This window comes from Pseudoliparis swirei, chromosome 7, assembly GCF_029220125.1.
Source record: "Pseudoliparis swirei isolate HS2019 ecotype Mariana Trench chromosome 7, NWPU_hadal_v1, whole genome shotgun sequence".
NCBI lineage: Eukaryota > Metazoa > Chordata > Actinopteri > Perciformes > Liparidae > Pseudoliparis > Pseudoliparis swirei.
This window is the reverse complement of record NC_079394.1, coordinates 25,760,456-25,775,840: the sequence shown is the minus strand read 5'-3', so window position 1 is coordinate 25,775,840 and position 15,385 is coordinate 25,760,456. Positions and strand designations below refer to the sequence as shown.

Here is a 15,385-nt window from a genome sequence, read left to right as displayed (position 1 = left end):
CGATATTCATATGTATTAGTTATTCTGTTGTGACAGGGAGAATGGAACTTATTATATTCATGTGTGACTATTTCTCTCTCTATTATTTACTACTCTTATTTATTTATTTATGTCTTGCTTTAGTCTTTTATCATCCAGCAGGCTTGCTGATGTGCATTCAGCAGTGTCAAACCAATACCCGACACACTTAACGCATACACTGCCAGAATAACACAATACGTACTGCTTGGGTTTGATTAAAAATGTTTTTTTGTACTTTCACAACGTTTTAGCTCTTACACTTAAAAGTCCTAATTTTCTTCATGGTGTCTAGAGCCTTGCGGTTAGTTTAAATTGTAAATTAACAATAATAAATAACATCTCCAGTGCAAATAAAACAGTCATAAAACATCTGCATGGCTAGACCACCACAAGAAAAGAAAAAAATATGTTATCTGACCATTTAAAGCCAAAATATTCTTAATATTTAAAAAAAATGTTTTATTTAAGTAACTTTTTGGCCTTTTATCAATATTCTCTGACATTCTTATTTAGAATAATAATAATAATAATAATAATAATAATAATAATAATAATCAAAGTAATAATCTGAATAATAACCATATATTTGACAGGACCAACAAAAAGAAGACACACTGTTACTTAAAAAAGGATTCCTCCTCACATTAAAGCATTTGAGAAGGAACATTTTCCTTCAGGCATTGTTCGGCTTTATAGAGTCAAAAGCCAAAAAGGTTGAGAGCCAGTGATCTCGACAGAATAATTTAAAACATGTTCATGCAGTATTTCACCTGATGGTGGCGCCAGATACACGACTACCAAAAGAGAAACAAGAGAAGCTGAACAAAACACACGACTGTATTTATTATTGTTTAGAGTTATTTACATCTGCTTCGGTTACAAAATCTGGAATGTGGCCAGAATGAGAGTGAACAAACCTCGTAGACACTTTCCTTTTCGTGGCATGTGAATTCAACAGCACTCACGTGCGTGTTTGGCTCTTAATTACAGTGCAGGTGCCGTCAGTGTCTGGACAATGTGCTTTGTGAGTTTTTGTGCTCAATTTTAGGCAGTGTTTCGCTTTCTGAACAGCTGTAAATCACACCAAAAAAATGGAAAAACTACAACAGAGGAATGTAAAAACTGAATCTCAGGAATAATGCCACAGAGATGTATGAAAGCTCCGAGATGAATTCACAACCCCGAGGGACCGCTGCCTCCCTTCTCTTCAGATGAAGCAGCGTCTCGGGTACTTCACAGACTGTGATCCCCTGGAAACTGCAGGCAAAGCCTTACTCCTAGTATTTTAGAACAACAATGGCTGTTTTTGTGTGTGTGTTTTTTTGTGTGAATTTAAAGTGCAATTTGTTTTTAAAGAAAAGAAAATAAACATATTTCAACAAAGAATCAAACAGTTACAGTGAAAGGCAGGACGTGTCAGTATCAGCAGCACATTGTAAGCAACGATTCAATTGGTTTGACATTTGCTAAACGAGGACAGCAGCTTGAGCTCCTTGGATGAATAATTTAAGTCCCGCTGATGATGCCCGAATCCATGTTTTCCATCATGTTTCTTGAACCAGTGTGACTTCCCATTTATAGTCTTAAAAAATTTTAAACTGTCAAAGTGTTCTCGTGCTCAGTCGGGGATGTTGAATTATATCTTTTGTTTGTGTCTCGTCTGAAAGAATTTCGCTATAATGACATCATCTGACATATTGACATTATTTCACATCAGTGAAAAATAACACTCGTACATGCTTGGAGGGGATCGGCGCCTCTTACCCGGCGCCGTCCTCCCTCACCACTCGCTTGTCCACGGCGTCGTGAAAAATGAAAAACCCTTCCTCGATGGCGTCATTAACCCGACTCGAGGCAACGAGAGAAAGATGGGGCCGAGCGGGGGATGTTGGAGAGTGGCGGAGTGGTGTGTGTGTGTGGGGGCGGCTGGAGATAATCTCTCTCAGACGCCACAAGGTGTCGTGTTGCCAATCTCGGAGACGGTCGCTAGGCAACAGCATCCTTTCAGAGTCCGTCTCCGGGTAGTAACTAGGTTACCCCAACGTACTATCGTCATGTTGGCGCTTTTGCTGCGTTTTCCACGGCAAAAAACCAGTGTCTCTCTTCCTGTTGGTTCGCTACCATATATCAGCGGGCTTGGCCTGGGGGACACGGCGTCCTGCCCGGGCTGGCAGTGTGCTGGAGAAGTTACACCAGTTCATCCAGAAGGGTCCCGATGCTGTGGTGCTGCTCCGGGGGGCCGGCGATGGGTTTGTTGCACATGGGGCAGACGCAGCGCACCTCCAGCCACTTCACCAGACACCTGAGCACAAGGCCACGGACAGGAGGGGGGCTTTTACTTCACGATGTAAAACCAAAAAACAAGTACAAGTTGTGTTTCTCGTACGCTTGAAGCTAAATTCACAATATACTGTTGGGTCATATTATCTGTAACAATGGTATTTGGATCATGGACCATGCCGACTACGAACTATTCATACACTCTGTCATACTCATTGAATGTGTTTATGTAACTCTGTTATGATTCCTTCTGGTCACATGACATCTATGTCTTCATCCTGGAGAGGGATCCTCCTCTGTTGCTCTCCCGAAGGGTTCTTCCCCTTTTTCCCCATGAAGAGTTTTTCTGATCCGATGCGAGGTCAAAGGTCAGGGATCAAATTCGTATTTTTTTAGATTGGGCTACATAAAATAAACTGAATTAAATTATTTATTTCTTTTACTGGCGGACAATCACTCAAGTCTCTCTTTATCGTGTTCATAACCCTTCGAATTGTTCTACCGTCATGAAACTGCAGTTCGAGAGCGACCGTCTAATCGACGACCATATTTGTGCTCATGAATCATGATTATGTTTCTCTCCTTTTCCTGCCTCCAGCTCAATCAGCTGGCTGAGGGCAGTCGAGTGTTTTCCCGTTCCACCAGTCGGAGTTTGCCCCGATCTCTGTGATCCACATTTCATTTGACGTGTTTACATTGTGCCCAATAAGTCACATATAATAATGATATTATTTGTATGCCTATCTTTCATTTAGTCTCCTCTGATTTATATTGATGTATGACAAAATGCTCATATTCAAGACAACTGCGAACAAATCACAATTTTAGACACCTGACAAACATCTGGAATGCTTCCCCGTAGTGCCGTCTACCCAGGTGCATGCTGGGGTACGCTCTTGCCCTGACCACGCCCCCCCCCCTTGCAATGCTGAGATTTAGTCATGAATGAATCAACATTGTCTGTGTAGCAGATCTAACACGGTCACTGTTGTTTTGACGAGCCCATGCGGGTGCCAAGCAGGTAAGAATATAAAAACAGAGACTCTTACTTCCTGTGGAAAGCATGTTGGCATGGCAACACTCCCAGCTCATCTTTCACTTTGAAGTCCTCCAGACACACGGCGCACGTCTGCTGCATGAGTGACAGACAGTGAGGACGGTTATTAAATGACTTTTGTGTGCATCGTTCTTCATTTGTTGTGTGTTTCATATGATAAAACATTGTTGACATGAGTGCAGTTGTACATGAAAACCACAAGCTTACGCCATGAAGATTCAACTTTTTGGGATCTCCTTTTAAAACCACCTGGAGAATCAAAAACAAAATGTGTTTCAGACAGATTTGTTCATTTATTATTATTCAGACCTGAAGGGTGCTTAAATATTAACGTGGGACTTCTACCTCTCTGTATCCAAACCGCTCACTCTGCGCTTGGTGCCGGAGTTTGCTGTGGAGGAAAATAAAAACACATTAATAATTTACTCTGTTTACAACCTGTAGAACCTTAATTAGAGAACCTTAAAAAGTGGAAAGGCTAAGTACACGACAACAGTAAAATGCTATTTACACATGAAAGCATTATTATTGTCATTAATAATTCAATAACATAATGTATCATAATATAGCACTCACAAGGGCCATCATTCTGCATGATGAATACATTACTTTATGACATTTTTCTTTTATACTTCTGGACTATACTTCTGGAACAGTGTATTCCCTCAGAGTGTATAAAGTACAGAGGGGTGATCACAACAATGCACTAAAACCTACTTCCACTGTGGATGACCCCTTTAAAATCCTCCATATGAAAATACCGATTCGTGCAGCTTAAAGTCAAATAAGTATTGTCAGCAAATAAACTGTAGAAAGCAAATCCCTCATCCTGCAGAGTGTATTTGAGCTGCTTTGAGCTCATTGTGACGACTTCCATGAGTCTACCCGGGGATAAAGATGTGTGTGTCTATTCTAAGCTAACAGCAGGTCTGGGATCAGGCCGAGGTTTAAAGTTGGTGTGGTTACATTCTGGGATAAGCTTCGGCAATTAACTGTCTTTTCAACGAGCGACACATCCACACACAAATACGTGTTCCCCCGCTGAACACGTGCGCACACTGTTCACACGCGAACACACACACTTCCACGCACAAACACAGTTATTGAGTGTCTTGGAATCACTGCACCGCCCTCGTAACCAACAATAGAGAGGAGATCTTTATCGCTGCGTCGCTTCGGCTGGTTATTTTTGGCCTCCTGCTTTTGCACGATTAAACATAGACTCCATGTCCGTAGCTGTCTGTGATTTTGAGCCGGAGACTAAATGCAGTCCCAGCATGAAAGATGAATGTTTACAAGAAGAAAAAGGAGAATTAAAGTCAGGAAATGGCAGTTTATTTGCTGCGTTTGTCAGCAAATAAACTCGGTTTGTCGTTTACGCTGATTGCCGCTAACAACCTTCCACGCGGAACAATGTGAGGATGCACATCATTCTCCAGGCATGGGGTTTCCCATGCCTGGAGAATGATGTGAAGTGGGTGAAAAGGGGCACATGTCTGGGATTTCGGTCCGCAAGAATAGGAAAAAAAAATCCTCATAGAGCTTCTGCTGACCGGTTCTCATTGTATGAAGCAACAATGAATCCAACAGGTGTGAATGATCGGCACGAACAACTAGAAGCCAGCCGCGGCTTTCCCCGCCGAGGGAAGCGTGTATCGCTCATCGCACACTATGTCATTTCCTTGAATAACGATATTAGCTGCTTATAAAAGGACATTTTATCTTTCCTGCTTGGACATTTTCAGGGACAAACTTTTATAGAACAAAGGAATCTCATTCGAAAACAAACTTGTTGAACAGTAAGAGGCATCTCTGAATATTAGAAGTGTGACTGGGCACGTACATCCTTCCTGTTAATGAACAGCTGTGTTAAGCTTTAAAAGCTGGCGTCTGGACCTTCAGGGGATCTGCAAATCGGGCAAAAAGTGGGATCTGGTGGCTAAATATCTCTGCGCTCAGTCACTGTGCTGCAGAGGTGGAAGAAGTACATCTTGTACTTCAAAGTCCTACATTCACAATTTCACTTAAGAGTAAAAGTACAGTGTTGTCAGCAAAGTTAAGTGTTGAAATAAAAAGAAAAGTGTTCATTTCAAAGTGGTAATGGAACAAATTATAATATTTTATGAATTCATCATGAGTTTGTGTTGTAAAATCTTAGTAGCTAAAGATATCAGATGAATTTTGTGCACTTAAAAGTACATTATGAAATGCAACGCAGTAAAAGTATAAGGTAGCAGAACATTGAAAAACACAACAAAAGTAAAAATACCCCAAAATTGTACTTGACTGCAGTTCTTACATAAATGTTAATGCGAGAAAACCCTGAACGCAGACATAGTGCCGTTAGAGCACGTTGGGGTATAATTAAGAGGTGATATTTTGTGGCCCCCTCGTGGTTTTGTACTGCTGTATACTGCAGGTACCGCTGTGTACACCCCGAGCTTGTGCCACTATTAGAACAACAGCGGTTCCACGATGGAGGCTGAGAAGATATAAACGCGCTGTGCATTTCATGATTAAAGGGGGAGTCTCACATCGGCAAATTGAGACAGTCACCGTGATGTTAAATAAAATCCAGCATCCCAAACTCCCAGACACACATGATTTACAGACAGCCTGTCTGAGTGTATAATGGGACGCCTGCCCGCCAACAGAGGATGACATTCATCACTCAGTATTCATCTGATGAATCACCCGGTCTATAAATGAATTCACAATCACACTCCTACCCGAGCATACCTTCAGCATGTTAATGGGGCCGAAAGGAAGTGACTCATAGGTTATGATTCACGGGCAAGTGCTTCAAGAGAAACGGGACGGATCCGAGCTCGTTAAGTTAAGTGCCGAGCTCGGGTCAAACAAAACATTCGTGATTACAGAAATTTTAAAACCTCTCTAAATTTATACCTGTTTTTTGGGGGTCTTTTAAAAAGATTTCCTTCATATTTGCCTTAGAGTCCAATTAATTGATCCCATTAGTTAACTCAAGTTGTTTGCTGCTCAACATTTTGTTTTTGCTAGTCACAGATCTATTGAAATGTGTGGAGTCTAAAGGATGCTCTCGGATCGCTGTGCAGCCGGAGCCTTCTCTAAAGATGCTCCCCTACTTTCACGGCTTCGTGCCACTTTAAATATCCTGATAGTAAACATGGTGTACTTGGTCCAGATGTTCTTTTGTCTGCTGGCGTTTTGCAGTCAAGAGTAAACTATGTGTTAAAGTTATTTAGAAGTTGTTGTTGTTGTTGTTTGCACATTCATCTATGCCACTTGGTGCTGCTGTGGGAAATCATTTATGTGTAATTCTAGAAATTGTCCAGACTGCCAGGAGGGAAATGCACAACATCTTCTGGATACCAGCGACAAAATGCATATTATAAATATGTTGGTTGCTCCGTATGCCTCCAGCCGACAGACACGTTTTTCCAAACAGTTTAACATTTTGAGAAGAGGCAATTCAAAATCACACACAACACCAACAATAGTCCCTCAGGATGCATCCAAATGCAGATGTTCCCAAAACAGCTCAGATTCAAAAGAAAAAAGAAATAAAAACAGCGGCCCTCTGCAGGTGTTGCCGCTTCCTTATGAGATGTTGTGCACGTGTGATGTTTTTCCGTGTCCTCCCACTGTGCTGCGCTATTCAGGTCGAGTTTATTCTGAGCCGCTCTGCAGCTCTGCTCGCTGCCGTCCTCACACATTGTGGCGGGCGGCTTCCTGTTGCCTCATATCCCGTCCTTCAGACACAAACGTCCATTCAGCTCATCGGGGAGTTTACAGTCAACAGTGGGAGAGGTCACCCCGTTCCTCTTTTATTCTCTCCCCCCTCTCCTCCTCCTCCTTCCCTCCCTCGCTCACTGTGTCTCTACACACGGAAATATCAGATGGAAATATCGATATATTAGATGGATTGCTATAAAATGTTGTTCATATAATCATGACCCCCCACCTCCACCATTAGGTCTAGATGTTGTTTATGATCTGCAAAACTCTCAGCTGTGCTTTGTGTAATATGCAAGTGAGAAAATGTTAGCATACTAATGCACGATAATTCGATGGTGAAGATGATGAGCATTATCCCTTTTAATCAGCTTGTTGGCGTTGCCCTTGTGAGCGTTAGTCTTAGTCTCTTATTTCTGTGTCTGTCGCCCCTCACCTGATGAAGTAACAGCAGAAGATGAGACTCAGGATGAAGACAAAGATGCCCGTCCCAAAGATGACCATGTAGATGTTGAGAGGCAGGTCCTGGAAGGTGATGGGCGGCATGGTGCACGACTTGTTGGAGTAAACCAGTCCCAGACCACAGAAGCACCCTGAACACAGACGGAGGAGGGGACATTTAAAATGCATTTGCATGAAGACGTTAGCTAGAGAAAAAAACAGAAACACGACGGCTGGAAACTGCTTCATGCAAGAATATATAATAATAAAAATAACATTAGCTTTATTTATGTAGCACCTTTAAAGACAGAGTTTACAAAGGGCTGTAACAGAGGAAGCACCAAAAGCAATAAAACAACAGAAAGATCAACAATGAGGCTCAAAATGGATGAAACAAAAGATAAACTAATAAATGCATTAAATAAAATAGTTTAGTAAAATAATTGAGTAAAAACAACAACGACAGCGACGACATCACATAAAAGCCAGTCTGTAAAAGTGGGCTTATAGTGATTTAAAAGAAATTACTGATTCTACGAGGCTCGTCTCCTCAAGCAGAGCGGTTCCAAAGCCGAGGGGTCCTGATGGCAAAAGCACGGTCACCTTTAGTTTCCAGCCACGACTTTGGAACAGCCAGAAGGCCTCCAAAGATCTGAGGCACGAGTCGGCTTTATATTTTAGAATAAAATGTAAAAAATCAGTACGGTTCTAATTTGAAGGAAACAGGAGAGGACCGCTTTTGTAAAAAAATTTGGGTTTGAAGCTTCGATCTAAATCAAATAGAACTCGTTCCGTCTCTGGACTTCATGTTAACGCCTCTCTAAACACAGCTGAACGCAACTGTCCACGGTATTTAAAGTAGTCCATTGTTTGTGGCCAGCTGAGGGCCAGCTATGCCCTCCTCAAATGGAAGTCAGAAGTGGAAGCTTTACACACACACACACCCACACGCACACACACACACACACACACACACACACACACACACACACACACACACACACACACACACACACACGCACAGACACAAAGGCTGAGGAAAAGATGTAGAGAAAGACGACCACTGCACTTAAACATGTAGAACCCTCTCGAGGCGGTATCCGAGCTTCACGGCTGTATCTCATATAACACACGTCTGTGTCCGATAGCCGGCCAGTGAAGGCGGTGGACGGACGAGAGCAGCTCGCCGCGGACGAGAGAAAGATCTGATTCGCTCAGCCAGCCTCATTGAAGCGAATCATGTTTTTAAGACGCTGATGAAATCGAGTTAATTTGTTTTCGGACTCACGCGCTAGAGAATCAGCGACTGCAATTCGATTGAAATGGCAGCAGAATCTGTATTCGTGTCCATGTAAACTAACAATAACTGTTTTCATGTCCTGCACTGGGTGCTTTTAGGAATAACTTTGGTGCGTGCTCCGATCGCAACAGATGGTACGTTCATTACCCCGCCCCGCCGTCTCTGTGTCGTCCTCCTCGCGGTGCCTCAACACTGTGCGTGTTTGTTTTACCGTGAAATAGATTATCACTGTTGCGCTGCTATTTGCAGTCAAGGTCAGAGGTGGGGGAGGGGCAGGCTTGAAGAACAAATCAGAATCAGAATCAGAAACAGGTTTATTGCCAGGAATGTTTACACAAATGAGAATTTTTTTTGGCGGAAGGTGCAACATTTAGACATGACAGACATGACAAACAACAATCAACACGAGTCCTGGGGGTGACAGAGTCAGTCAGTGGGGGACCCGGGCTCCATTGATGAGCCCGACTGCCGACGGGAAAAAGCTTTTGGTGTGGCCATGATCACTGGACATGCTGCGCAATGCGTGTGTATTGGACAACGGCGTGTTTCCAATGTTATTTGTTATGTACATATTAATCGAGCAGAACCACGAATTCCCAGAACGCGGAGAAGCAGCTGTTGATTAGACAGAGAGACACAGAGAGGACTCTTGTGCGGTGTGTGTCTGCATGAGCAATGAGGAGTCGGTATCTGCGTGTGAGAGGGGGCTTTGTGAGATCGGGGTCACACTGACCCAGTGAGCGATAGCGAATCGGAGCTAACGAAGGAGTCATCGCGGTCTGCTGATATCGACCTCTCCACGTCAGAACGGGAAGAGGAGGCCGTGAGCCGCAGAGGGAGAATCTAAAACTACAGCCGCTGAATGACAACAAACACATGTTTGTGTCTTGTTTCATCATAATAGAGAAATCACAACTCTTCCAGGTGTCACCGCGGCAACTTATCTCACGGGAGAAACACAGTGTACGACATGTTAGGAGCCAGAAGCACCAGTTACTCTGCTTTTGTGCCCCATGTTCCTCCCATGTTCCTCCCATGAACCTCCCATGATCCTCCCATGTTCCTCCCATGATCCTCCCATGATCCTCCCATGTTCCTCCCATGAACCTCCCATGTTCCTCCCATGATCCTCCCATGTTCCTCCCATGATCCTCCCATGATCCTCCCATGTTCCTCCCATGATCCTCCCATGTTCCTCCCATGATCCTCCCATGTTCCTCCCATGATCCTCCCATGATCCTCCCATGTTCCTCCCATGATCCTCCCATGTTCCTCCCATGTTCCTCCCATGATCCTCCCATGATCCTCCCATGATCCTCCCATGTTCCTCCCATGATCCTCCCATGAACCTCCCATGATCCTCCCATGATCCTCCCATGATCCTCCCATGTTCCTCCCATGAACCTCCCATGATCCTCCCATGTTCCTCCCATGATCCTCCCATGATCCTCCCATGAACCTCCCATGTTCCTCCCATGAACCTCCCATGATCCTCCCATGATCCTCCCATGTTCCTCCCATGAACCTCCCATGATCCTCCCATGATCCTCCCATGAACCTCCCATGATCCTCCCATGATCCTCCCATGTTCCTCCCATGATCCTCCCATGATCCTCCCATGAACCTCCCATGATCCTCCCATGATCCTCCCATGAACCTCCCATGTTCCTCCCATGATCCTCCCATGTTCCTCCCATGATCCTCCCATGATCCTCCCATGATCCTCCCATGAACCTCCCATGATCCTCCCATGTTCCTCCCATGAACCTCCCATGATCCTCCCATGATCCTCCCATGAACCTCCCATGATCCTCCCATGATCCTCCCATGATCCTCCCATGATCCTCCCATGAACCTCCCATGATCCTCCCATGTTCCTCCCATGAACCTCCCATGATCCTCCCATGATCCTCCCATGATCCTCCCATGAACCTCCCATGATCCTCCCATGATCCTCCCATGTTCCTCCCATGAACCTCCCATGATCCTCCCATGAACCTCCCATGATCTTCCCATGATCCTCCCATGTTCCTCCCATGAACCTCCCATGATCCTCCCATGATCCTCCCATGATCCTCCCATGAACCTCCCATGATCCTCCCATGAACCTCCCATGATCCTCCCATGATCCTCCCATATTCCTCCCATGATCCAAAGGAGGGATAGTCTCACGAAAAAAACCGGATGAATGGATGGATAGATGGATGGACGGAGGGAGGGATAGTCTCACGAAAAAAAAGGATGGATGGATGGATAGATGGACGGAGGAGGGGATAGTCTCACAAAAACAAATGGATGGATGGATGAATAGATGGACGAAGGGAGGGTAGTCTCACAAAAACAAACGGATGTATGGATGGATAGACAGATGGATAGACAGATGGATGGATGGATGGATGATGGAGACAGTGACTGGGTCCACAGGCATGTGATGGGTATTATTTTCTTGCACAAACTCTTTTCCTGTTTATAGATTCTGGTATTTCGGTTCCGTCCCGCAGCCAAAGTGACACATTGACATTTCTATTTGACATTTCTCACGCCTCTCAGTGGAAATTGCAGCGCGAGAGGATCAATACTATGAGCCTCGTAGTTTCACCGCGACGCTCCATTTGACAAGGGCTGTGGTGGCTGCACATCCGGCAAATGAGTTTGCTCAGCGAGAGGCGGTCGCTGCCGGAGAGCTCCAACGTTCGTAAACACGAACTGAAGGACACAAAGCCAGCACCTCACACATCAAGAGGTCAGGAGTCCAGACTGAATACAGTTTTTAAAGGGAAAACACCAAATGTCACACTCCAGTCAAATTTCTGTAAATACATTTGGGTCAAAATCTAATTTCAGAAGTCTTTTTTATACGCTGTAATATTTTGTTAAATAAAAAATGTGAAACCAGGTGTTACCTATCGTTACGGCTTGTGATCCTTTCCAGTAAGTCAGAGTCTAGTTGGGGCCCTTTGTCATGTCCGTTGTCCGTGAGGTTTCAACAGAACCTCCAAAAGAGACGGTTTGATTCAAATAATTGTTTGAGATCAAAGCGGTAGGAGTATCCAATATTTCTCAAAGATCCACAGATATGTGAGAAGTAAAATAATCTCTATATATATAGACTTGTCTAAAAGGCCTATTCTCTCCTCTCTAGAAACTAGTTAAAACTAGATTCACCTCGAAGCTCTGTACATCTAATAAAGTTATGTATTAATAAATCAGTCACGGGGGTATTCAATCCGCAGAATGAGTACTTTTGGTACTTTAAGTGCAGTTGGCTGATAATATTTTACGAGGGGGTGTAAGTAAAGGTGAAGTTGTGCCAAAAACTCTCGTGCCTAAAAACAGTCCACCGTTTGAACATTTTATCATGATCCACCATTAAACAACAACAACAACAACATGTAAACAGTAAAGCTCCATGGTGTCAGCTCCACCGTACTCATATATCACAAGTGTCAACACGGGCGGTTTGGACCCGCACGGGGACGAGAACATGCACTCAAACAGACAAATACGTAGACATAGACCTCATGTTCTCCATCTTTTCATCCTGTCAAACAGTCTGCTGCACAAAGAGGAGGAGGAGGAGGAGGAGGAGGAGGAGGGGGGGGGGGCACATGTTCCTTTATTCATGTCACTGTTCAGCTGATGGCACAAATCACCTGTGAAGCTGCTGCAGACTCACAAAGTCTGGCTCATTTGTATTCAGGTGTGTGTGTGTGTGTGTGTGTGTGTGTGTGTGTATCATGTCCCATCTGTCTGTATGGATGGATGCTCACGTCTCCCCCCTCCACCTCTGTGTGCATGGAGAGCAGACAGCTCTCATGGTATTTTGCTTTGGGTGCATGACCACTGACCTATATATTATATATTATATGTTGGCACTCAGAAGGCGGCCCGTTGCCATGGCGCCCCAAGAGCAGCAGATGCTGGGGGTAAAAACGGATGAAGGCTACAGCCTGTAGCGGAAAGTTCTCATTTTGAGTGTTGTTCAAAAAGAGGAAAGTTTCTCCGCGATTTGTAAAATATGTTGAGGAATCTTTGAGGAATCTTTGAGGAAGCTTTGAGGAAGCTTTGAGGAAGCATCACAAGGAGACGCCTGGCAGGGTTCAGTCCTTAATACGCTCACAAAGCTGCTGCTCCTCACATTAAAGAACCTCACATCAAATATTCAACAGTTCACATGGAGGGGAAACACTCAAGACTGCATGACTGCTGAAGGAGAAGAAGAAGAGAAGAAGAAGAAGAAGAAGAAGAAGAAGAAGAAGGGAGAGGAGACGGAGGAAAAGGAAGAGAAGGAGGAGAAGAAAGAGGACAAGACAAAGGAGAAGAAGGAGGAGGAGAAGAGAGGGGAGAAGGAATAGAATGAGAAGGAGAAGGAGGATGAAAGAGGAAAAGAAGGAGAAGAAGAAGAAGGGAGAGGAGACAGAGGAGAAGGAGGAAAAGGAAAAGAAGGAAGATAAGGAGGAGAAGAAGGAAAAGGAGGAGGAGGAGAAGAAAGAGGAGAAGACAAAGGAGAAGGAGGAGGAGGAGAAGGAGAAGAGAGGGGAGAAGGAATAGAAGAAGGAGAAGGAGAAGAAGGAAGAGGAAAGAGGAAAAGAAGGAGAAGAAGGGGGAGGAGAAGAAGAAGCTCCTCATCATATGCATGATAATGTGTCACAAACACATGATCACAGATACTCAGCACTGTGCTGTGTGGCTGCCTTCATTATTCCAGCAGAACGTCACTCTTTGATAGTGAGTGAGTGTGTGAGTGTGTGTGTGTGAGTGTGTGTGTGTGTGTGTGTATGTGTGTGTGTAGCACAAAATGAGTAATTGTTCTTGTCTGAACACACCAGTCCTGCTCTCACATCGTCAAAGAGGAAAAGAGAGACGACTAATCCATCATCATCTTCACCAGGTTTCACCGTGACAACGACCCACCGGCCCACCGGCCCAGCGCCACGAAGGCATTCATTTTGTTTAGAGCATTTGAGACGCGCCTCCGGACATGCAGACGGCAGGTTTTCAAACAAGACAGAGAAAGTTGTTCAGTCTTTTTGGGCTTTGGGAGATAATTGGTCGCGGCCGTGAAGATTGTGAGGCTGCAGATCGCGTCAGATGAGAGGCAACATGTTACCCAGAGAGCACAAAGACCACCTGTGTGGCTCTCAGCCGGAATTAATTTACATTGAAGTAAAGGATGCTATTGATTAGTCTAGTATTCTACTATTCAATGCTCAAATTGATTAAACATTCAGATAATTGTTGTTTTAACATGTGATTCAGGGCCAAACAACAGCCATTTATGGAGTATTAATTGTATGTGGTATCTTAACATATAATCAGAAAAGGGGTAAAACCTAAAACCTCTCTATTTAGCATTGATAAGCAGTACACAGCACATTGTAATAATGATTTAAAACATTCTATAATGGAAGTTTTATTTTATTGATCTATTACTCTGCGTAAAATCTTAATCTATTCATTGTTTGTCTGTGAAACATTTTGGAAAATGGTCATCCTAGTTTCCCACAGCACAAGGTGACGTATTCATTCAGCTCGTTGTAGTCGACCTGATTCGTCCCGTTTACTGCCACACATGACAAAGAAAAGATGCAAATCATCACATGTGAGGAGCCATCTTTGCTTGTAACAAATAATAAATGAGTTATAATAACAGTCTCTGATTCATTTTCTCCCAATCGACAAATCGATTCATCGCCTAATGGTTGCATCTCTATAAATGAAGAGAAAACCACACAACAAAACAGTGTTTTACTTTACAGTATGTGTCAGCTATTATGATTTCTCACTTGAAGACATATTGCATTCATTATCTGTGGGCCTCCACCTCTGGGTGCTCACAGCTGGAGTTAAAGTTGTTGACAAATACATTACTACACTTATTCTGATTACATCTATAACTACATCACACTGCGTTATAAACCATTTATGACATGTTAGTACAGTGCTTATGGATTATTTATGTCCCCACAAGTCTAATAATAGGACTGTTTTTGTTTGTTTTTTGTATGAGGTGAAATATCTACATTTAGAAAAAGAGAGCGACTGCAATCTATCTCTATGATACCAGGGCTGCGAGAGATTGGCAGGCTGTACATTGCACGTTACCTCAGAGGCCTAACGATATGAAAGGACTGCTCACCGTTACACCACTGAAATGGGTGCATCAATGCACCAGAGGGAGTCCTTGCCGGCGGGATCCGAGTCGTATTTACCAATAAGCCGCAGCTCCGGTGCAGATGGATGCCCGCAATAAAGTGCCCGAGTTGAGCCAGTGACTGTGTGAACGAGACAATGGCACCTGTAAAAATAAATAAATTAAAATGAAAAAAGACCGATAAAAAGGTAGATGAGAAGCAGGTTGTTTTGTCCCTCCTGTCGGTAGTTGGAGGGGGGTTATCCGATGTCACACAGTGCGGTGCATCCCTGCAGACTGGGACATAAAAAGGGAGAAATGGTGATGTGGATTTCCCCCCGTTGTTCTCCCTCTCCTCGCTGGGGCTGTTTCCACTCTGTTATTATTAATAGACGGCATAACACTGACCCAGCGGCAGCATCTGTGTGAGGAACCA

The 15,385-nt window shown here is 44.0% G+C and overlaps 1 protein-coding gene across 2 annotated transcripts; it reads right to left on the bottom strand.

Moving 5' to 3' along the window:
- Positions 1–840: 840 nt before the first annotated feature.
- Positions 841–15,280, bottom strand: rnf122 (ring finger protein 122). Of its 2 annotated transcripts, none has more exons than XM_056419989.1 (6): positions 14,956–15,280; positions 7,512–7,668; positions 3,704–3,749; positions 3,566–3,607; positions 3,351–3,433; positions 841–2,323 (listed from the first exon to the last, which is right to left on the bottom strand). In XM_056419989.1, exons 1-6 carry the CDS (start codon positions 14,978–14,980, stop codon positions 2,209–2,211), a joined length of 468 nt encoding a protein of 155 aa, XP_056275964.1. In that variant the 5' UTR covers positions 14,981–15,280; the 3' UTR covers positions 841–2,208. The 2 variants fall into 2 exon arrangements, with proteins under 2 accessions (XP_056275964.1, XP_056275965.1); XM_056419990.1 differs by lacking the exon at positions 14,956–15,280 and adding an exon at positions 8,805–8,887.
- Between the last annotated feature and the right edge of the window lie 105 nt (positions 15,281–15,385).

Coding starts and splice junctions, on each gene's coding strand:
- rnf122 (XM_056419989.1), bottom strand. CDS start 14,980: ATGCACCCATTTCAGTGGTGTAACG. Junction 7,669..14,955: donor CCCATTTCAGTGGTGTAACG/GTGAGCAGTCCT, acceptor GTCTGTGTTCAG/GGTGCTTCTGTGGTCTGGGA. Junction 3,750..7,511: donor TTCTGCTGTTACTTCATCAG/GTGAGGGGCGAC, acceptor TTTCCTCCACAG/CAAACTCCGGCACCAAGCGC.